This window comes from Fusarium coffeatum, assembly GCF_003316985.1.
Source record: "Fusarium coffeatum strain FIESC_28 chromosome Unknown BRIP53273_contig_77, whole genome shotgun sequence".
Lineage (NCBI taxonomy): Eukaryota > Fungi > Ascomycota > Sordariomycetes > Hypocreales > Nectriaceae > Fusarium > Fusarium coffeatum.
Genome location: NW_022157873.1, coordinates 79991 through 103791, shown reverse-complemented (window position 1 = coordinate 103791; position 23801 = coordinate 79991). Strand labels below are relative to the sequence as shown.

The following is a 23801-nucleotide window of genomic DNA, read 5'->3' as shown; positions in this document are numbered from 1 at the left end:
ACGCACGGAGCGTAAACGCCGATTTACTGATGAGTGATGAGTGCGTGTGCAATACACGTATTCGTTTCAGGTTACTTCTCTTTCCTTGGTGTCGGCAGTATGGCCCGGTATAGCAAGACAACTCCCGCTTCAACAAGCCGTCTTTTTACTCATCACTTAGGCTAGGTGTCGTAGAAAACCTTAACAGTGAAAGGAGCTCTTGTATTGGCTTGACTGCTTAGACAGACGGGCCGCCTCCGATAATACATTCCAGTGTATATGGGGAGAGGCCTACTTTCTTTCCCTGACGGTTGAAGCGTCGAACTGTAAACAACGGGATATGGGCAGATTGTCAGAGCACTCAGAGAGCACTACCGTAGTCTGCGTGCCTGTGCCTGACTTTGACACGGCACAGCTGGCTTGTTTGAGCATGGCTTTTCCGAAGGTTCCTTAAGCTTCACGGAGAAGACCAAAATAGCAATAGGTAGCATAGCACTGCCAGCCTTGTATACGTGCCGTCGTGATTACTACGTAGTATTGTAAGCGCCATTCTTTTATTAGAGATCTGGCATATTGAAAGGCATCGACATGGTTATAAACATGGACGTCGCGTGGCGTGTTAACGATTTGCTGTGCCGCCGCCTCTTTCTTTTTGTCTTTCTGTGCCGTTTCTATTGAGTTCAGCCAGATGGTAGTGACTTGACTGCAGCCCTACTGTAGATTTCACATTCACAACTGTTCACTGCACTGTATTCGATACTGAACCAGGGTCTGATATTGATGGTTCGCAGGTGACACCGTACTGGATCTGTATCCCTGTCTGACAACACCAACCAACCGTTTATTACCCCAATCCTCAGCATACAGTAGCATGCATCCGGGGTCTTAGTCTTAGTCTGACGATGACTCACACGCACAAAAAAAAGAGGGAAAAAACAAAAATGACGATGGTGCTGACTTTTCCCAATGCCGAGCGACGTTGCAATCCCCAACTCGCCAGACCGTGTCTTGGCGGTTCCAGCATTAGATTAACGGTGTACGGTACACAAAGTATCCGTAGCTTATTCGTATTCTGTTGCACTGGACATGCATGCTCTTAATGAAATGAAACCTCCACTTTGTTCTTCTTCGTCTTCTTCTGCTCTGACCCCCCCTTGTGGTTTTGGTTTGGTTAGGTTAGCAGATCTTCGCTTCTCCTAAGACCACGCCTGCTAGGGACTCTACTCTACTGCATGCACTGCAAAAAAGACCTCATCTCACCGCGATTGTGACTGTGCGTTGCGAAGCGAAGAGCTCGGGCATCGAACACGGTCGAGATCATCATTTGATGGATTGGTATGACTTCATAGGGGTCCTTTATCAACATGTCGCAATTCCGACCATGTGAGGTTGTCTCCACCAGTTTGGTTTCGTATTGGGAAGATCTCAGAGATGGTTGCAATAATGATTCATGCCCATGGTCCGTGATGGCTTCCAAGAGAGGACCCCGAGTTTTCCGAACTTAATCGAACGCCTGGTCCAGGTTGTTGCTTGTAAGAGAGAAATTGGAGATTGTTCCACGAAACCTTCGATTGCTTCCATAAACTGGAGACGCTTCGGAAGTTCCAGACACAAAATTGAGGCGTCTGTATTGGCCGAGGCTGACGCATGGATGTCCGCGATTACCGAAAATGAGGATGGACCAACAACCCACGCACCACGACACGATAACTGGAACTTGGGCTAAACACACCGACAAAGAGCCCGGATCACCTTCGAATGTTCTTTGGAAGGAATCGAAGGTCGGGATTTTCTTCTAGAGCCAAGCTCGGACGTTGATTTCATCTATGGAGTAGAGTACGACGTAATTTAGCGCACAAAGAAGTGATGCGATGGATGCTTCTGAATGAATGAATATCTTCCCTCTCAGTGGCTGACTTTGGTTTAGGACGCGGCTGAATATGCACCTCGGCTTCTGTCTGTGTGTTGTAATATCTTACCGCCAGTTTGGGTCACTCTTATTTTGATCAAGCCCAACTGCAACATGTGAGACGGACTGATATGCTAATGCTAATGCTAATGCTAACGCCAATGCCAACACAGGGATTTGCTATTGCTAAAAGACCCTTTGTCTCAGTCGTCTCTGATGCGTTGTCCGTTTAGACGCTCGCGATGCATTGCTGCGCTGCGGTATGTGATAGACTTGCCTTGCCTTGCATTGCATAGTAACCGTTCCCCATATACCGGGTCTCCTACGTAGATGCAGACCGCTCATACAGAAGAATTCCCACTTTGACAGTCAAAAACAGTATTTTTCATGCACGACATCCCGTATGTTTGGGCATATGTTACAGGTTACACGGCCCAACTTACGGCTTGGGCGTCATGAGGTTCTTGGCGAGAATCGAACCGTATCCATCAATACAGTTGTGAGTTGTCCAACGGTCGGTCGGTCGGTCGGTACAAGTTGGTTGAGTAGCTGTAGCTGTAGCTGGTCAAGCTGGTTCAAGATTAATGGACCATCCAAAATGGATCTCTTTCATAGTTGGTCCATGCTGAGATGAGAGAGAGGGTGTGTCTCCAAGTGTGGCTCTGTCAAATGAAAAGCCCCTGCAATTTTCATAAAACTTTTATCCTCTCAAATGGAGTCAATAATAATCAGTCAGTCAGTCTGTGCACGTGCCCCCTTGTGAATAGAACCCATCTTCAGACCGCCAGCCTTGTCTTGTCTTCCATGCCTAGACTACGGAGTAGACCTCCACTGTTTGTATTGTGTGCTGACTGATCTCATCTCGTCCCGTCCCCATATTCGGACTATCGGTCAATGCCGTAGAATAGAGGACAGAATTCTTTATTCTCTTATTCTCCTATGTCATGCTTCTGTTGGGAAATTACATCCCTGGACCCTGCATTGACCACAGTTTGAACTTTGAACTATTCATCCCTTTAAGCAATAATCTCTCCACAAAGTTACAGTAAGTCTCTTGTTTTCAGCCTCAATAACTGGAAACATGAGATTTCGGGACGGGCGACGTATGCAATGCAAGCCCCCTTCAGCCAATCTCCTACATCTCCAGATTGGATGGTAATTTGCCTCTAAAAGGATATTTTGTGTTGGTGCCCCTGACTAAATCAACGGGTGGTGGCAAACTCGACACTAGCGGCAAACATAAGCCGGCTTCAACGGCCATTAGAGGGCCATTGGGCGCTGGAGTTTGAGGTTAATAGGTCGTCGGCAGTGAAAATACAGTGGACAACACCAGTAAAAGGAGCCGTGACGAGGCTGGAGACACTAAACTATGGCACTCGAGTTTCATCCCATCTCAAGCCGATGATGACGATTTTAAAACCACAAAAAAGACCACAAAAAAACCCAACTCGAAACCAGGTGGATTTGTCGCACTATTTACCAAGTTCTATTTGTTCTTTCTTTGCTTCTTCTGCGCTATCGAAATCGAATGCTACGGTAGCCATAGCTGCGAATGTATTTCCTTTTTAATCCGGGGTCCTAAGATGAAGACCCCGTACTCTGTTCCAGACCGCCGGGTCTTGGAATCTGCTTCACATTTTCTTGCTTCACCGACTTCAGAGTCTTAATGAATCCCAGAAAGTGGGAATGGTGGCAAATTCGACTGGAAACGATATGGAGACAAGACATGAGACCGCTTGTTTTGCAATGGTTATTGATCTTCACCTTATTCAGGGTCCGGACGAAAGGGCGGAATTGGTTGCGCTGAGAACAAAGATAGTCTTTGATCTTCATAAACTAGAGGCAAATTGTTATCGGACTATGAACCCGCTTACTGATCAAACAATCAATTCACCGATCAGAGAGAGAATGTGAATGAGAATATCTTGTTGACCAATAGGTTTCAGGTTCGTATCTGTCCCTGATTTCAGTCGGTCTGTCATGTCTTGTCAAAAAAGAATGCCTGCAGACGATCAATCATGAGGTCTTCCTTTGATGCTACGCTACCAATATCTGTCAGAGTATTGGTACGTCTCTGATCATCTGACGCAGAAGCAACGTCTAACCATCCATTCTCGGTAGTTTTGTCCGAGCAACGCCAACACCAACACCAAACTCAAAGGTACGTATTCCATATGTCCGTTCCGCTCTGACGGTACCAAGCCAGTGGTACAGTAACCAGACCAGACGCCAGACTAGGCTGCCAGGTTTACCGAGATGAAAGCGGCCGACCCAATTGTCTTCTTCAGAACAGGGATCAGTGATCACCGTAACCCGTCTCAAGCGTGTTTTGGGTTGATGGACCAGTCACAGTCAAGCTTGATGATGCTGCGTACCTGTATCACGGAGACGCCGTGCCTCGGCTCCAGATGAGGCTTAGGTCCAAGAGTTGGACAAAATTGCAGCCAGCCAGCCTCTTTTGGTCTTTGGTCTTCCCACAAACCGTTGAACTCATCCAAGCGGTCGGACTTTAACACGGCTTGGCAAGACCGTCTTGACGCCTCTGCCGGGTCACCACGAGCTGGGAAACTTGGTTTTGAGTGCTAGCATCCCCTCTTTTCGTAATGTTATAATGCCGAAAGGTTACGGAGTTGCTGATAATTCGGCCCCTTTCTTCTCATTCGTGATGTTTGACTTTGAGATCAAGTGCCGCAAGCGGCAAGACTCTATACCCCGTTACTGGCCCGTGCCTATGATAGAGTCATCATCAACATGTCAGAACCAATCTCTCGGTTTCTAGTTGAGTCTAAACCAAGTGGCCGACTTTCGGAGCATCGCATCGCGATTGATGAAGAAACTTCAGCCTTCCACTGTCTCATCTTAGAATAGCTGAGCCCTCAGCCGACTCCGCTCAAAGACAATATCCCGTCTCCGTATCATGTCAGTGACATATCGATAGTAATACTCTACTCCTACTCGGCTGGCCTCGAACTTTGGATTTCAGCCTGGCTGAATATTTCATGCGTTGTCTCAATTCAGCCTGAGATAGTTGAGTGGCTATAATAAGCAAACACTAACTATTGTGCTGACGGAAGCATTGCAAAGACAAAGAGTCCCTCGAAAAAGAGGTCAAAGCCCAAAGAATGCTCATTATCAAAAGCAATGGTTGGCTGATCGAGTTCAGCTGCCAGCCACAGAAGTCAATTGGAGGCGCCACTTGAGCATCCCCAGGTACGGAGTGTACCTTATCGATACAGTTGCTATGTATGGATATACGTATCCGTAATGGACCTACCCTTCAGCTTATTGTACAAGGTTATCAAGCCACAAGACTCAAGTTCCCCGGGGGCATGCACTGTCGCACCCTCTCGCTCTCTCGCTCTAGGCCTCTCCACGTGGGATCCAGGGGGATGTGTATGACGATGGCGCAGTGTGGCGCTCCCCTGACGATCCCAGCACCAGTTCGTGTCCATCATTCTGACGGGCATGGAGAAACAGGTACAACGCGGTACGGTACCCTCTGTACTTTATCAGATCATAAGCTTCAGCGTGTGTCTCAGTTTCAAAGTCGTCAGCTTTGATACGAAGCCCCCTTTCAATGCTATGCTCCCGCATCCCGACTGAAGCGACGACACCTGGACTGGGACACGTATGTTTGTGATCTGATTGCAGGTGCACGGATGGGGAATTCCCTGGAAAGAAACCTGATTGACCGGAGCATTGATTGAAGGGCTTCTGACAAGTTCCATGCTCTGAAACAAGATATTATTGGCATCGATGAGTCTTGAGAATCGATGATCCGGATGAAGCTGTCTAGGTCTTGGCCATCATGCAGCCTTGAACCCGAGATTGTCACTATTACCGTATTCTTTCGGTCCTCCTGGACACCTTCATGGCTCAACTATTGGTCTGGACCGTTGCTATCTCCAAGCCAGCCAGCCGCAACATGGATTAGGGATGCCTGGTTATTATTGACACCTATCATGCACCCACGGACTCTTCAATGTCCGACCCCCTGTCATGGGGAAATGATGCGAGGCTGATGCTGATGGTGATAATTTTGGCGACGATGGCCCTGAATCTGGAGGCTGACTTGGGCGGTCAAAATCACCATCGAGTCTCTTGATTGGGACAAACAATCTTACGTGGCGTATTTCCTTCCCTGTGCGAGAAACCTTTAATCGATCCGACGATGTAACCCAACTGCGACTATTACTGCTACTGCGCTCAGAGTGACGGGACTCTTTTGTCACCTTTTCTTTTTTTTCTTCTTTTGTTTGAGGTTATCCGTGCTTACTTGACCGATATCTCCGATTATTCTCGCTGCCTACAACTATTGGGGGCGGGTCTTGGAGTCTGAGACATGCGAGTTCTTCCGCCCACACTATGAAACTTGTGGTGTTGTGCTTTATCCACGAAACAACTTCTTCCATTTGTACATACATTGTGGGCTCATACTTGATACAGATCATGTGCATATTATCCAGGTTCAACTGGTAATGTGCTCAACCTGCTGCGCTGCCTCGGTTGCAGTATTTCTTGGCTCACCACTATTCTGCAGCTGCAACATCTTATGAGCGAGGGTTCACACTTCACACCAAGACCCCCAGTAACCCTTGCACGTGGTGATGATTCGCAAGGTTATCATCGCAGGGGGCACGGTCCCTTTCGGATAGGACCATGAGCTGCATATTTTATATGAGGTGTTCATCAAACATGCAGCTATCTCCACGTTGGTAGATACTCGACCAAGGCAATGCATCTCGGCATGCATATTCCATCTCTGTATGGAGCACAGATACAGCCGCAATAAACGACCTGTCTTTAGAGTCCAAGCCCGACACGGGTTGTGACCGACGTTGCCATTTGAGGATTCTCTATCTTGACGACCTTCCAAGATAGCCCTTGCTTGACAAGTCGGGGTGTAGTCCCCCTCGCGACTGGTGACGCCTACATAGGGTTATGTCTTGTCTGTTGAGCGAGACCTGGCCGCCTCCCCTGCGGCCCTATCATTTTGGGAGTCATACTGCAAGGCAGGGGACTTTGTGCGCAGCCTGCCCAATTCTACAGATACCCAGATGTTTCCGGTGGACTACATACAGATTGTTGCAAAGTTTACGGGCAGGCAAGAGCACGGCTGGGGTTATTAGCGCATCCCTTTGTGCATTGCGTGCTGTAGTATCAATGCTTTGCAGACTTTCAGCGCACTCTACTCTCCAAACGTCAGCGTGCATGACATGCTCCGAATTACCTAGTTGGGTACGAACCGAACATCACTGACGCTTGCAACTTCCTATACTGCGCATTGTCCTGATCTTCTGTTCTGAGACTTTGTTGGTTGATCAATATCATGATCGACATTCAGCTGATGATGGGTTGTGTGTGTGTGTGTCTGTTGGTCGTATACTCGTATACTAGTTGCACATGTGTGTGAGCCTGTGTCAACTCAAGTGTGCGCCTGAGAGAGTCAGAATGCAGACGAATGGATCGTGATAGATTACAGGGAGCTCTCAACTCGCGAGGGATAGGTTATGACAGGGGATGTTGTTAGCGACTGAGTATCAGATCGGCCCGCTGCGGGTCCTAGATATGCGTCGATCGACCTCCTGCGTGCGACATTTTTATTGTTGTTGTTCAGGGTCGAGGGTCCAACTAGACGAGATGCAATTCTGCCCGACAAGGACGTGTTTGAGGAATGCGGTGATGGATACTGGAGATGCGTCTACTGCGTCGTTGCGGAGAAATGACAGGACGTCCACAGAAACGGATGTAACTCGATGCGTTGCAGATCGTGGGGTTCTGTCTGTGAGAAAGACGAAGTCGCGAGAAACCATGTCATAGAACCCTGACTATTACACCAGTATCAACATATGATGACTGACGATAACACATATGTGATTAACTAGTGTCGAACTACTGTACCTGCTATCACAGTCAAATCGACTGATTAATACTCTTGGCCTCTGACGAGCGGGGACTATCTCCATATTGACTGCAAGGTATAGCTTGAAATGTCTCGGTCAACTCAGCGTCATTCTCCACGATCCGGTTAAACTATGCTATGGTGTATTATGCATGCAGTTGAGGGTCAGAAACTGGCGGTCAAGTTTTCTGTAACTTGATGTTATGTATATGCGAGAATTGAGATTAATGCGAGACGTGTGGTGTTGTCTGTGTGGTTGCCGCTGGTGGTGAGAGCTAACAGGCGGCCACTAACAACGGCCAAAGGATCTGAGATTAGGTCGATCTTTTTAGGTCCAAAGACTAAAGTGCTCTAAAGCCTGCAAAAGGGAGTCACGAGGTGTTATTTGCAAGCAACGACCCGTACAAGTTCATGCATGGTCCTTTATGATGCCTACAGCAGAGCACTATAGATATGGATATGGATGCTGAGTTGGCGAATCCTCCAGGACGCTAGACTTACTGCAGCTCTATGTGCTGCAGCAACCCGTAGTTTAGCTTACCTTGGAACCCAACGGTGAAGTAAAGTCTGCAACGGCGCCCTATTTTCTGAAGATCATTATTGGTTCTGAACTCAATTGGAGTGGTAACGAATAACCGGTCTGCAAAGTCATCATCCAACATGACCTCTTATGCTTAGTTAGGTAATGAGCTATATCGTTGAGGGGGCCGGGACCGGGACCGGATGAGGGGAAGCTCTCAAGCTCAAGCTCACTCAAGCAAGCTTCAAATCTTAGCAACCATGATAAGGTAAAACAAAACAAGGCAAGGCAACACCAGGTAGAAGCAGGCAGTCAAGACAGGACAAGACACAACATCAGTGAAACCAGATACAACAGTATATCTCATGGTGTGTCTGCCTGATCAACTCTACATTGCAACCATGCCATATACCAGAAACTAGCAGTGGCACAGCAGGTCAGTTGGTGTGATGCCTGCCACAGCCATGGGATTGTCCTGTCTAAAGCCTGGAAGGCTGAGACGTACAGAATCCCAGATATCGAAAGGCCCATGTTTCGCATGTCCGAGCAACCCAAGGCCCCGGTCTGGCAGCAGCAGATCCTCCGCATGGGGAAAGGGAAGCGATGCGATGTCATGATAACGAATGCAAATGCATGCATGCATGAGTATGACTGTAAGCACAACTGTATGATGCCACGACAGTCAACGTGAGTCCCGGCCGAGAGGTAATAGGCCGGGCCAAAGCCAAAAAGAGGGGTTTGATACGGTAAGAAGATGCCCACGTATTGATAACCGGAATCTTACTGCTGATGCTGATGAAGAATTGCGTACATATCACACATCATGCCGTTATACCGGTGGGCAGTGTCAAAGAGTCATATGCAAGGCAGAGCAGACAGGGTATGGCAAGGCAAGGTAGGGTAAGGCAGGGCAGAGCAGGGCAACGAAGGAGGTGGCGTGTAAAACAAAGAACAAACATCTGTAGGTAGAGGCATGCAAAGCAAGGATGCATCTTGCAAGGAATTAACAAACAAGTGTAATATCCATGTCACCAACTTCTCATTGTCCCTTCAGACAACAAGGTACAACCACCACTTGTACCACGGCTGGCTACATGAACCTAGCTCACCGAGTTTACAACGCAGGTTTCATCGATCCCCTCACTCACTCTACCTAACTCAACTCTATCAAACTGCTGCAACTTAACTCCACGAAGCTTTCCGTGATCCTTGCTTGAGTTTGTCATCGCACGGATGCGGGGTTACTCGATGTTAGTTGATTAGCGGTAGTGATAGTTTAGCTGCTACTGTACTAGGCATGTCATCCACACCCATTTCGATATCAATTGTCTGAGACACCGTCTTCGGGATGTTTCGATACAGTCATATCTTTGAGACATTCAACAAAGACAACCGGCAAGATTTATGCTGTTGGTGCCGGTTCATACCGCAACTTTGTTGCCAGCGGCTGCTCAGCTTCACCAAAAACGCCCCCTCCATCTCAGGCACAAGGCACAAGGTACCAGGCACCAGGGGACAATGACAATCATACATCGTGATGATGCTTTGGGTATGTATCTTGTGACCACAAACTCCGAACTTCCCGTGTCTTGCTCAAGTCCACGGGGGTTTGTTCTGTATGACTCCCAAGGACTTACATCACAGCGCTCAAGGTAACGTATCCGTATCCGCACTACTTGTACCACGCCAAAACAGCTGTTATATCGGCTCAGCCTTGGATGATTCTGTCATAAATCATCTCTTGGTAACCTCAGCTCCTTTTCTTGTAGTTTCATGATCTACATGGCCTCGTAATGGTGTATGTAATATGTGCCCTCCGCTATTAGCTGAGCACAGTAGTACTACTAGTATCTCGTTCGTATAATCAACGAATTACTGAAACCAACGGACGAAACTTTCCGTGTCTACGGTTACTACCCTATAATTAAAAGCTCGAGTCCTAAATTAGACATTACTGGTTATTATGTCAATAGATTTAAGCTCACAGCCTACTTTGCCTCTTAGTCACTGTGGCTGACATGGTTGTTGGGTGTCAAATATCAATTCAATTTCCAAGCCAGCCTCACCGTATGGTCTGAGACATGTACAATTAATAATGGCTGCCTTTTCAGGGTTCAACCTGTCTTAACGTTATGAACTGCGTTCATAATTGCCTAGCTTGAACAGTTGATATGTGATCGACTGTAGGGTTACAATGAATATGCTTTTGTCGGCAGTGAATTGACCTCCGAGTATCCGGTCTCTCACGAAATATTGGACTAGGGATCATCGATGCAGGGCCTCTTCAACACCCGCTTTCAACCCTCACAACAGAACCCTCGCTTAGACAAACTCTTCAATGTCATTGATATTTCTGCCGAGGCTTTGTAGCAAGACTAGGATACAATAAAAAAAGCCTCAATGGCACTCAACAAGACCCATTATGCCACCGGACAAGGCCAGGGTATGTCTGGTGATACGCAAACACAGAACCGAAAGCAATTGCGGCATATACACGAAACTGGGAGTAACTTCTCCGGACACCAGGCTTGTAGAGATATTCGCTTGTCATATCACTGAGACATGCGCTTAGCCAAGCTCTGATATTGCCCATACTCGCGCTACTGTGGTCCAATTTACGACCCAGCCATGTAGGAGAATAGCACCTAAGCCAGCATCACAATGGAGCTTGCAGCAGGGGTTTGGTGTTTTTCGACTCCAGATCTTTCTCGCCGTGCCGAGTTTATCCTCGACCCATGCCCCGATGGATGCCAAGAGATATCAAGGCCGACAATTGACGGTCATGTCTGAGCGACATGGTCAAGGTGGGCCGTAGCCATGATACTATCCCCTCGTCAAAAGCATCGATTGAGGCTAAGCAGCAGATCGAAATGTGCCCAATCGAACTAATCTGACCGTTGCGATGATTTTCGGCCACGGTCTGCGATTGGCAAATTGCAAGACTGACCATGACAGGAGTCCGTCTACTTCTGGCGCCCGCAGCCAGTCCGAACACCTTTCAGGGATCTGGCGGCCGTATCCGCAGTTCCCGTCCGTCAACCCCAGTATTCGGGTCAGCTCTCGTCGACCTGCCATTGTGATTGCATGCATGGTCACGCCATTCTAGGACGTCATGTTGGTTGATATGCTTCTGAGACACTCTGCTTGCATGCGCGGAGTTTTCGACACCCCGAAGAAAGTGTAATCGTGATCGGTTATGGGATATCCTCTCCAACCGGCACTTGAGTTGACGATATCCAATTTTCCATCATGGCTTGACCTTCTGGCCGGCCTTTTGCAACCCCACCGCTGTTGCTGGCTGCAGCGCTCGCTCTCTTCTTGACCACGAGGCACAGTACCAGGCCATAGATTGCAAATCCCTCATATGATACATCCATTGCAAGTTTCTTCTTGTCATCGTTTGTGTTGAGACCGTCGTCCTCCTTGGCCCGGGGTCTCTTGTGCGGGGGCGCCTCCGTGTCTGAGTCGATTTCAATGGCCGAGGCTGTTTCATCATCTTCAAAAGCCTCAGAATCATCTTGATCCGGGTCTGCTGTTCCTCTCTGGCGCTTGCTGCGTCTTGTCGTTGTTTCGGCGACTGGAATATCTGACAATCTCACCTCATCCTCATCATCCTCTTGTAGAACTGGGGCGCGAAATTCATCGTCAACATCTACAGGAACGCTGTCCGTTTCTCCGATAAGCTTAGATGAGTTAGACTCAAGCTTCGGTGGCAGCTTGTCCCTGAAATGTTTGGTCCTGTAAATAAGAGAATGTCTTGTGCTTGTTTCTGTCAAGAATATCGAGACCTCGAATTCATCTAAGCAAGATAAGCCGTTGAACAAACCGTCCAGCATAAAGGATGGGCTTACCGGAGACGATCACATCCTTGATACTCTTCTTTTTGCTCTTCTTCTTCATCATTCTCTCTTTCTCTTCACGAAGCTTTGGTAGGACTAAAGGACGGATGCTCTCAATAACCTTGGGCAATATTGGATTCCGAGGGTTGAGAAGCCATGATTGAGCTAGAGCGGGATTGTCGAGATAAATTCGGCACTCAAGGACCGAATATTTGGATATTCTGAGATACCGACGCACTGGAGCCATTTCGTTGGCGTTCACTCAAGATGAGGTTGTCGAGGGAAGCGTGAATGAGACCTTGAAGTGGTTGAACTAGGCTTCAATTCGGTGATGTAATAGGCGATCGTCCACTGTAAGTCGCGACGCGGATACGCTAAAATTCAAGCTTCCACTGTAATGAAGTGCTGTGACGAGCTTGGGCTCAGCCTTGCAGCTGGTCCGAGCGGGCGCATCGCCAATTGAACGCTTCGAGGTAGCGTCAAAAATCTCCATTGCTCAGCCGTGCCGACCTCAACTCTCGAAATCAGCCGATCAAGTGCGACATGGTCCTCGAGCGATCATGCTCAAATCTTGGAAGTCGACCCTGAGACTACCTCGGTCGAGTTTCCCGTACGTTCACCTTCTATAGAGCCTCCGAAATTCGAAAATGGAGAGCTAATTTAGCCGATTTCGCAGTGCTCGACCGAACCCCAAGCTCGCACCAGAGTATCTTCGACAATGTACCGATGACCTGTATGAATGGCAAGGGGAGAATCGCCCGGAAGAAAAGCCATTCACACTTCATGATGGTCCTCCGTATGCCAACGGCAACCTTCATGTTGGCCACGCCCTGAACAAGGTGCTCAAAGATATGACTGTGCGTGTAAAGGTGCAGCAAGGCCGGAAAGTGACATACCGACCAGGCTGGGACTGTCATGGACTTCCAATCGAGATGAAGGCATTGGGAACAAGCGCTACTAAGGGCTTGACTCCTGTACAGATCCGGGATACAGCGCGGAAGTTAGCTTCCAAGACAGTCAAGGATCAGATGAAGGGATTCCAGGCACTTGCTGTCATGTCTGATTGGGAAAAGAGATGGACAACGATGGACCGAGATTTTGAGATCAGGCAACTGCGTGTCTTTCAGAATCTGGTACGTCGAGGTTTGATTTACCGTAAGCACAAGCCGGTCTACTGGTCAGCTTCATCGAGGACAGCGCTCGCTGAGGCAGAGTTGGAATACCGAGACGACCATGTCTCGAAAGCTGCATATATCAGGTTCCCAATTGTTTCCGACTTGTCCTCGATACCTGAACTGGCCAATTTTAACGGCAAGCTATATGCAGCTATTTGGACAACAACGCCCTGGACTCTCCCAGCCAACCGCGCTATTGCCATCCACAACGACATCTACTACTCCTTGATCCAAGTTGGCTCGGATGGTTACCTTGTTGCGTCAGATCGAGTGGAGGCTATGAGGGATATGCTCCCAGACCTCCAAGTCGTGACTGACTCCATTCATGGTTCCAGCTTGAAGGGTCTCGAGTACCAGAACCGACTACGAGGCAAATCTGCCCCATCTCAACCCATTATTGAGGCCGATTTTGTCACTGCTGACTCTGGTACTGGTCTTGTTCACATTGCCCCAGGACATGGACAGGATGATTATGAAGCTTGCTCCAAACTTGGCATTGAGGCATTCGCTCCTATCGATGACGGCGGTTTCTTCACCAAAGAGGCCTACCCCGATGATCCTGAGAAGCTCACATCCGCACCCTCCATCTTGGATGGCGGGAGCCAATCTGTCCTGGACTTGGTAAATGACGATGTGCTTGGAACCCATAAGCTGCGCCACAAATACCCTTATGACTGGCGAACGAAGCGGCCTGTTGTGACTCGTGCTACGGCCCAATGGTTTGCTGATGTCGGAAGCATCAAGGAGGATGCTCTTGCGGCTTTGAAGGACGTCCGCTTTGTGCCGGAAGGTGGTCGTGTTCGTCTCGAGAGCTTTGTCAAGGGTCGCAGCGAGTGGTGTATATCGCGCCAACGCTCATGGGGTGTTCCCATCCCAGCGCTGTACGATGAGAGCGGCAATGCTGTGATGACAGTAGAGACCATCGAGCATATCATCTCAGTTATGCAGGAGCGTACTTCATCTGCTTGGTTCTCCGATAGCCCAGATGACCCTGCTTGGATTCCTTCCAACCTCGAGGGCAAGTACCGCCGAGGTACTGATACTATGGATGTTTGGTTCGACAGCGGCAGCTCTTGGACGGAGACTGAGGGGCCAGCCGATGTTTACCTTGAAGGATCTGACCAGCATCGTGGTTGGTTCCAATCCAGCTTGTTAACTTATGTCGCAACACAAAAGTCAAAGGAGACTACCAACAAGATCTCTGCCCCTTTCAAGACTTTGGTCACGCACGGCTTTACCCTAGATGGCCAAGGCAAGAAAATGTCAAAGTCACTGGGCAACATGATCGTTCCTAGCCAGGTTATGGATGGTAGCCTTTTGGGACCTGTCAAGACTAAGAAAGGTCAACAACAGTCTGCTGGTCTTGGCCCAGATGCTGTTCGCTTGTGGGCAGCAAGTGCTGACTTCACAACGGATGTGCTCATCGGACAAACCATTCTTCAGCCTGTTCAAACTTCACTGATTAAGTACCGAACGATTATCAAGATGCTTCTTGGGTCACTGAATCAAGAAGCCCGCCAGACTCCTTTGACAAAGTTGGACCAGATTGCACTTGTACAGCTCTCGGATACCATGTCCCAGGTGATGGAATCATACAACGACTTCGAGTTTTACAGAGCGGTTAGTATGATTAACCGCTGGGTCGCAGCCGACCTCTCAGCATTCTACTTGGAGGGTCTGAAGGACCGGCTGTACTGTGGTGATGGAGGTGGTGTTCTTGAACCCATCTTCATCGGACTCCTGCGCATGTTGGCACCGATTACCCCTATGCTTGTCGAAGAAGCATGGTCGCATCGGCCAACATGGATGGCCGAAGACACGTAAGTTGCCAATTGATGCTCAAACATGATTACATGCGCTAATAACAATTAGGTCTTTGGAAAACCCCGCTCGTCAGCTATACAACGCTCCCCTTATTGACCCTCTGCGTTTGACGCTTCCTCAAGATGTGGTGCGCAGGGATCAATCCACCATCACAGAGGTTCACAGCGCTGTAAAGGCAACACTAGAAGAGGCACGGACAGCCAAGGTGCTTGGCAGCTCTCTCCAGAGTTCAGTCATCCTTGAGGTCGAAGACGGCAAAGCGGCAGCTGTTCTTGGACGCTATGAAGATGAACTGCATGATATCTTTGTGGTGTCGTCGGTACAATTGAACCAACCTCTTCCTGAGAAGCCTGAATGGGCCTACCAGAAGGAGTTTGAGATTCAAGATGCCAAGATCAAGGTGCATGTGCTTCCACCAAAGCAGGAGAAGTGCTCTCGATGCTGGAAATATGTGGCGCCTGTCGAAGACGCGCTGTGTGGCAGATGTGAGGAGGTTGTCGGTACTTTGCCAGCCGCGGCGTGAGAGAAAAGAGGAAACAGGAAGAGAATGACGGCGATCTTGATGATATACCCCTCTTTCTCTCGATCATGTACAATACCATGTTTCATGCAAGCTACCAAGGTCCTCCTAACCCAGCTACGGGCTTGGAAAGAGATCTGTATCATTAGACAAAACAACCACTGCAAGAAATGTTTAAATAAAACTACTCAACTAAAATTAACCCGCCCCAAACTCTATCAGTTGAGTCAAATTCCAAGCGTATGACTCTATTTCTGAAATCGGGGATGCCCCTGACACTCCCCGCCATTGATCTGTGTTCAGCCAGTTCCCGCGTGCTGACTTAGACCTTCCTCTGCCGTGGCTAAAGTTGGCTTCTGGTTAAGTCAAATTTCTTTCATGTGATTATCACTTATCGGTAGTTATGGACCTGAGACAAACCGGTACTTGGAATAAAGTGTAGGTTACCCCTTGAAAGCTTGTATTCAATCAATGATGAGCTGCCACTTCGAGACATGCGTGCGTCACTCCCCGCCACGCTTGTGTCTAGGATAGGTGGGAAAGGCGCAGAGCCAAAACGCCCTGTAGGTCAGCGGTCTTGTAGCGTCTCATCCATTCCCGTGACGTTCTAGGACCCTTAGCTCTACAGGCGCCTTTACTGTACCGTCCAATCTCAATCTCCATTGTCCAAGGATTATCCATAACAACTCATTGGATCCAATTCTTTCCCATCAACGGTCCGCATATGCAGCATTAAAAAGTATTAACAAAAGTCTTGTCGCTTGTTCAACCAACGCATTCATCTATCGCTGCGACGTGTCTTCGTGTACCTTCTCTAGAGAAAGCCATGTCCTCCTGAGGCGGATTCCCTCGCCGGGCATCCACTCCGATCTCAACCTTATTTACGCCGTCATAATCACCGTAATTAGCCCCCCCGAAAACCATCGTCACCAAGGACAACACTTTTGACTAGGATCTTGCGATTTTGATCGACAAGGACCCTTGAAATCACGAAAAACAATGCTAAGCTGCTTTTTCCATCAACTCTGACGACAACTCCCCGCTCCCATCATCATCGCGAGCGTACAGGTCATTCTTTTATATGCAGTAACCATCGCGCTATGGCCGACTCTCGTGCTGCCTCCTCGTTGAGTGCATATGGCAGACGGGATGGTCTGGGCACCCCCGAGCCTCCAGGGAGATTTAGTTATGATGTCGCGGAAAGGGGCGATCATAGCATCAACGGCCTCCTCCATGTTCCTCCCGAACGACCCCTCGCCTTTTCCGATGACGAATCCCTTCCACGATTCCATCACAAATCTCGTGGTGCTGCAGCTGCTACCAGTGGCCTCCAAGCTGGCCGACCGAAACGAGCCCGTTCAAAGCGACCGCATAAGACCCAACCGAGCGGTGCTTTCTTGCTTCAGGAGCCTGTAATTGCCGATGACGACTCTAATAAACAGCGACGCGGACACCGAAGTAAATCTCGTCATAAGGGGAAAGATGTTGAATCACATTCATCCAGCAGTCAACGGGAATTTGGCCTCGGTATAAGCTCCGGTATTGGCTCCGGTAGTGGTCCTCGAGCTCGCGTCGTGTCGCCAGATACATCCCAGGAGGACCTTCATATATCAAAGAGGAATGATGGTCAAAAGCGAGGCCGACGGGCGCACACGTCGCACCCAGGCACTGCGCTTGACGTGGACTCAACCCAAATTGTTAATATGGCGTTGAACTTGAGCGAGTCACGACGCATTGCGTCGCGGCGCAACATCAGCCGTGGAAACCCTCCTCGTTTGGGGCCTGTCCAAGACTCTCAGGCTGGCAGTAACCTCAGAGCTCATCTTCAACAACAAAGGAAGGCTACCAGAGGAGTTTCACCAATTCAGAACCAGTCTCTTACACCGCGATTGCCAGGTGTAAGGTCCAGTAGTCCTCTGCGCCCTCCTCCTTTCGAACCTGCTGCCGACGTCTCTTACCGTTATCACTTTTCGACTTCAACCTTGGCAAGGGCGCAGAAAGCCAGGGAGCACTTGGAACTGATGGCACAGTATAGACGCCTGCTACAAGTCCTTCCTCCTCTCAAGACCGGCTATGATAGAAATTCAGCTTCAAGTCCTGCCGGCTCGCCTACGGAGGAGAAGATGAGAGCTTTCGGAAACAGGGAGCTTATGGTACCTCTCGGTCGAGAATACAACCCTTTGCAGTATATCCGCAACCGGAAAGTAAGAGCCCGTGAACGAATGGCTATTGATGGCGACAAGCAAGGATTTTCTGACGTCGAATCGGTCAAAGAATGGGTCAGCGAAGCAGAAGAGAGAGTCAGGGAGCTACCTTCCAGTGACGGTTCAGTGATACCACCATTTCCTGCGGCGGAGGAGGTTGATTCCCAGCTGGCTGCAGATTCGGCCGCCCCTCGAGCCCGACGTCCACGAGTGGACTGGTTCTTTGAGCCATGCGATCTAGTTGCAGATGCTTATTGGCTTGAACAAGATCACCACAAACAGTTGATTGAGGACAGAAACTTGAATAAGATATACCCACAAACGGAGGAAGTCATGAGCAGGCCAATGTCGAAGCAGTCAGAGGATCTTGAACTTGTTGGAAGCGGAGTTTCACCTTTCACAACTAAGAAGATGGAGGAGACAAATGGCAATGCAGACCCATACGATTACAAACTCACGAAAACCGACACAGAGGGGTCGGAACCGGGTCATAGAGATCGGGCCAGACAAAAACTCCACCGAGCCAGCGGTTCCATACATCATCGCCGTTTCAGAAGAAGGGGGTCGTCTTCAGATGATTCTGGCAGTGAGGATGATGCGCCAAATGATGGAAGAGCACGCCGAGGCACAATCTCCAGCCACGAGACCGAATTGTTAGAGAAGCAAATGCTGGAGATGGTCGCTCGAGACATGAGACAACAACAGAGACTTTCTCACGTCCCAGAGACCGAGGCTGAGTATAACGAAGTTGAGAGCTTGACTTCGCCTGAACGCAATTCACAAGCGAAGCTCTCTAATGGCACCCCTGACCATAAAGATTCAGAGCCTCGACCTACGCTCAACAGAGTTTCTTTGGATATTCCGCCCCTATCAAAGCTGGGAAGACATACCGGTGGGGGATCCCTGCATGGAAGAAACCGCAAGGAAGGCTTCGATTCTCCTCAACCGTCGCCTGAACTCGCTCCACGGGTCAGCCTATCGGCACCTCCTACTGGTTTGAACCTCTCAGCTCCTTCTTCCCGCTCATCATCTCCGTCTAGAAACCCGTTCACAAAGGTCAAGCAAATTTTCAAGGACAAGATCCGCGATGAGCCCGAAGAACAAATTGTGGAAACAGAGGATTCCAGCAGAAGACCTTCTACACCGGAACCTCTTCCCCCAATGGAAGCGAAGCCGCTTGAACGACATCCTTCTAATTCGCGACAGACCTTTGAAGCCCATAGACATCAACGCAGCGTCAGCAGTGTCAGAGATGATCAAGTTGGTCTGCGGGGTATGTTCAAAGGTCCTCGTATCGATACAGTGATCCGAGGTAGCGTCTCGAAAATCGGGGACATTCTATGGAAGAAAGATACCCCCATGGAAACACCCAGCGACATCCTATCATCAGATGAATCTGACAATGATCAACCCAAGGGACGATCATCAAGAATTTCACTCAATCTGTCCCGGGTGAATTCGAAGCGTAACAAGCCCGAACCACAGCATGGTGCAAAACATTTCTTGGACGCAATGCCGCAGTTTCAGCCTATGGCAGAGACGCATGGTCAGTCAACGACCGACGTCAGGAAGAGACAGTCCTCGCCATCTCGTGCCCATATGAACAGACCTCCCCCACTCGATATCTCGAGTATATCCAGTCCTCTCAAACAAGAAGCCGAGAAGGTATCCGCATTTGAGCCCGCAATGTCAGAAGCGGAGTCATGCCAAGAGAGTGCCAAAGATGGCCTTCGAGGCACAGAGAAGGCTTCAGATGAGGCGATACCAATAGTTCGGTCCGATGAACCCGATAATTTCAGAGCAAGGAAATGGTCCATCGCCAACCAGCCCATCTCTCAAGAAATACGGCTTTCAAGACGTGAAGTCGCTCGACTACGCACACTTGTTCTTACCTCTGGCATCAAAGCCATGGAAATCTCTCGTCGTTCACATGAGTTGAAGAAGCCTCTCTCCAACGATAGCCTTCGAGAACTAGGCAACTCTCCACAGTCAAATATGGTAGGCGTACCATGGGTTGACATAGCCAAGTTGACTCCCAAGAAGTCTCTACCATCAGATGATGCAATTCCCTGCTCCGATCATTTCCGTCTGGCCAGTGAGACTCTTGGTGTAGCTATCCAGCACTCAATGGAGCAATGGCAGACATCGGCAGACAAGTTTACAGGACAAACAAAACCAAGGCTCGAAGAGCGTATCTGGTGTGTTCGTTCACGAATCGCAGATGAGCTGTCAGGCATGACACGCGAGGCATCAGACCAAGCCGATGAGACTGGAAGAGACTTGGCATTGGGTCAGCTCCTCAAGGTCAAGCATGTCACTGACTTGACCGAAAAGATGATGCGCAACAGACGTAGACGATTCAGATGGGTCCGTCGTGGCATGTGGTCCTTCGTTGAGTGGACCCTTGTTGGCTTCATGTGGTACGTCTGGTTCGTCGTCACCATTTTCAGACTCTTCCTGGGCCTCGGGAAAGGCGTTTGGCAAGGCTTCAGATGGCTCCTATGGCTGTGAGCTCCAAGACAATCCTCTACACTATGACATGGTTTGCAAGTGACCGGAGATCACAGGAGTTTGCTTCATGGGTTAGGTGTTGTTAAAGGGTTCCCATCATTCCTTCTTATCCTTATCCTTACCATTCTTACACACATTCTTATTTCTTTCTACACGGATACATATCATTATCCAGTTTTGATACCCCTTTCTTATATCTATGGGGAAGCAGCATGGCGCGGCGCCTTGTGTTATGGTAATAGCATCTAGCTTCGGAGCATATGGCTTATCTGAGCGATACCTCTTGTATTATTTCATTTGTTTAACTCATGCTCCTGTCACCATATCTGTACGTTAGTTTTAATAATTAGGGAGAGTAGCCTTGCTATCGCGGCTCTCCTATATGACACGACATGTGTCTATTTGCGCCTATACTCAATACAAGACTAAAGTGCGAAATCTAGACCACACCTGAGTGAACCGTCAAGACAAGCATCATCCAGAACAACTTTTCAGATACAATTAGAAGATAAAAGGATATATGTGAGCCATTGCGTTCCCTTATAGATAAGATTGTTTGCGTAAAGGAAAGATCAAAGCGAACCGGCGCAATGAGCGAAGATTTATGCAAACATGATAAATAAAATGAATTAAGAATCCCAATTCCGTCCAGCCGATTTAAAAGGAATAAACAAGTTCTAATAGTCTTCGAGTAAAACAAAGCTCAAAGCTACGCAGCCACCCCATAAAAGCAAAGCATCCGCATTGCAGTTCAGATTCGCACGTCCGTTTTTAATTTATTCAATCCTCTTCTTGCCCTCTTCAGCATTGAGGTATCTAGCCGTGCTGAGACCTCTCTCATGCTTGGCCACGTATGTTCCAATAACAGAGTCCTTGCGCGCCTTTGCGAAGTGCTCGTTGTAGCCCTCGACGGCAAATGGTCGGGGGTTGAGACGGGGCCAGTTGACCTGTTGAGGTTAGAATCAGTCTTGAAATGTTGTGCAGTATATCACTTACGTAAAGCATGCCGTGGTTCCAAACAAAATAAAAGGACCAGGCAGCAATGGCCATCCAGAAGAAAAGGAAGATACGAAGGGGCAGGGCACTCGTATCAGGTGCGCGGCGGGTAAAGAGGCCAACAAGAATGATAAAGACACTGAAGGCCAGAATGTAAGGAATAGACTGGATCAAGATCGGACGACGGTCGGTAAAGACCAGAGTAGTGCCAATGTTGGTCGAGCCAGGACGGTAGGCTCCGAGGAAGAGATCGAAGGAGTCCTGTCGAGGTCCATCGAGGAAGTTGTTACGGAAGTAACGTGTGACACCAATTCGAGCATCCTGGAGAGCTCCGACCTTGGTTCTGTTTCCTGTACGGGTAACATCTGTCTTCATGGCGCCAGTGCCAGAGTAAGAGTTGGAAACAACATCGGCATTGTCAGCCCAGAGGTTGCGGAACATGTCCTCAAAAGCAGCATCCTCGTCACGGAATGAAGAGCCGCGGGGCATGAAACCAACATCTTCAAAGATACGGTCAAGCTTGTATCGTGCGAACATGCTCTGGACAACATTGGTTCGATCAAGACAATCCATACAGTTGGTACGCATAACGCTGGTCTGATAGCTGCGGGCATCAAGCTTGCCTTCAACGCTAGAGGGGGTATCAACGGCACGGAAATAGCCCTGCTTCTCGAGAGCATCGGCCAACTTCTCAATCAGAGCGTAGGCCTTGTGCATCTTCATGCCCTTGGTCTCACTGTGGTAGTCGAAGTATACGTAGTGCAGGCGGTCGAACTCCTGACGCTTTCCTTCAGGCTGGATGGTGGTAAACTTCTCCTCGGTGAGTAGGTCTGCTTCTTGTCGTTCCCTGGGTGCGGAAACGAGTTTCTCGACCATCTTCTCATACGACTCCTTGACACGAGCCTCTCGCCCCTTTTGATTAACCAGGTTGATCAGGTAGTTGTCACCATACAGGCGGATCTGTTCATCAAAGTGCTTCTGTGCGGCAGTCAAAGCCGTATCAATGCCTCGGATCTGAAGCTTAGGGACATATCGCAAGCTGTTGATTTCAGCCCAGAAGGTAGGAACACTGCCGCGGGTTTGGACATAGGAGAAGATCTGCATCTCCTGACCGGCGCCAGCGCCAAATTTTCCGCTCTGCATATCAGAGCTGCCTGCATAACCACCCAGTCCACTGTTGCTGTCATTGAGGATGATGATCTGCTCTGTTTCATTGTAGTTGGCGACATGTCCTTCTTCATCCACACCACGAGTGAAGTATCTGGTACCTCCGCGGTGGCGCGATCGACGGGTGATAAGAATCATAGTCAGGGGGTTGCCCTTAAAGGTGGTGGGCTTGATCTCGAACATGCCGAAGATACATGGCAGGATATAGGGGTCGACACCAGGTTGTGCGCCAGGCTGCGATCGGGCGCCTCGAGTACGGAAATCGATGAGATCGCTCTGGAGGTATTTGTTGAAGAAGAACCGGTCGTCGGTTTGCATCCACAAGGGCTTGGAAGTGTCGGCTTGGGCTTGGCGTTGGAAGGAGTTGGTAAGATCAATCGAGTACGAAAAGTACATGGGCCCTGAAGCAAGGAAGTTCTTGAGAAGCTGTATGAAGATATCCTCATCGGGGTCGTGGATCAAGCGCTCGCGCATGGGCATAATCTCGGTGGCGGCAACCTTGTATACCATGTGGCCTTTGAGGCGGCCAACGGGTGTGGCCTTTGTGATAAAGATGACATACTTGTCTTTGTATGGTTAGTTATAGAGCATAAACCGGTACCTGAGAGATCATCTCAAGGTGTGTCGCAGCAGAGACGAACCAAGACGAAGCTGGATAATTCCCAGAATACCAGCAATACTAGAAACACGAGTCGTTCTCTTGGCGGATGCGGCGCTGCCATCAGCCAGACGGACATCACCAGTTGGACGATCGATTACAAGAGCAGGCGCATCAGGCGAGGATGGAGAAGTAAATGTATAAGAATCGTTGGCGATCTTGACATTGATGTCACGATAAGGCATTTTGGGAGTGTTTAGGTGCGCCATTGTATCGGATATGCTGTAACGGAGCTTATGATAGCTGAAGCTCGGGGTGGAAGATTAGAAAAGAGAATAAGAAAGCAAAGGGATAGTAAAGCCCGGGACTTAGTGGCCAACTTGGCGAGTTATCTGCCCTTGACGGCTGAGAAAGACAGTACAGTAAACTTAAGAAAAAAAAGGGACTCGACGTGAGGGATGGGCTGAGATGAGATGGTTTAGTTAGCGAATAACTTGATGAGGCCAGCGAACCTGGAAGCTATAGCACAGCCACATTGGGAAATCGTAATGACGGAACGATGGGGCCCTTGAGGGGACCACTGTGGCGCCCGCGGGATGCACGTCACATGTTTGATTGGAAGAGGCTCGTGCGAGAGTAGGGGTACCTGAAATTTGG

At 49.1% G+C, this 23801-nt stretch overlaps 4 protein-coding genes across 4 annotated transcripts; 2 read left to right on the top strand and 2 right to left on the bottom strand.

The window, feature by feature from the left end:
• Nucleotides 1-11504: 11504 nt before the first annotated feature.
• FIESC28_03645 (uncharacterized protein) lies at nucleotides 11505-12396 on the bottom strand (the record flags this gene model as incomplete). The annotated part of the gene is made up of 2 exons (XM_031157794.1): nucleotides 11505-12033; nucleotides 12137-12396. The coding sequence occupies 2 exons, from the start codon at nucleotides 12394-12396 to the stop codon at nucleotides 11505-11507; spliced, it is 789 nt and encodes a 262-aa protein (XP_031018054.1).
• A 313-nt stretch (nucleotides 12397-12709) lies between these two features.
• FIESC28_03644 (uncharacterized protein) lies at nucleotides 12710-15671 on the top strand (the record flags this gene model as incomplete). The annotated part of the gene is made up of 3 exons (XM_031157793.1): nucleotides 12710-12759; nucleotides 12826-15144; nucleotides 15197-15671. The coding sequence occupies 3 exons, from the start codon at nucleotides 12710-12712 to the stop codon at nucleotides 15669-15671; spliced, it is 2844 nt and encodes a 947-aa protein (XP_031018053.1).
• Nucleotides 15672-16768: 1097 nt separating this feature from the next.
• FIESC28_03643 (uncharacterized protein) lies at nucleotides 16769-20383 on the top strand (the record flags this gene model as incomplete). Its single annotated transcript, XM_031157792.1, has 1 exon — nucleotides 16769-20383. The coding sequence occupies one exon, from the start codon at nucleotides 16769-16771 to the stop codon at nucleotides 20381-20383; it is 3615 nt and encodes a 1204-aa protein (XP_031018052.1).
• A 776-nt stretch (nucleotides 20384-21159) lies between these two features.
• On the bottom strand, nucleotides 21160-23413 carry FIESC28_03642 (uncharacterized protein; the record flags this gene model as incomplete). Its single annotated transcript, XM_031157791.1, has 3 exons — nucleotides 21160-21330; nucleotides 21380-23112; nucleotides 23188-23413. 3 exons carry the CDS (start codon nucleotides 23411-23413, stop codon nucleotides 21160-21162), a joined length of 2130 nt encoding a protein of 709 aa, XP_031018051.1.
• Nucleotides 23414-23801: the final 388 nt, after the last annotated feature.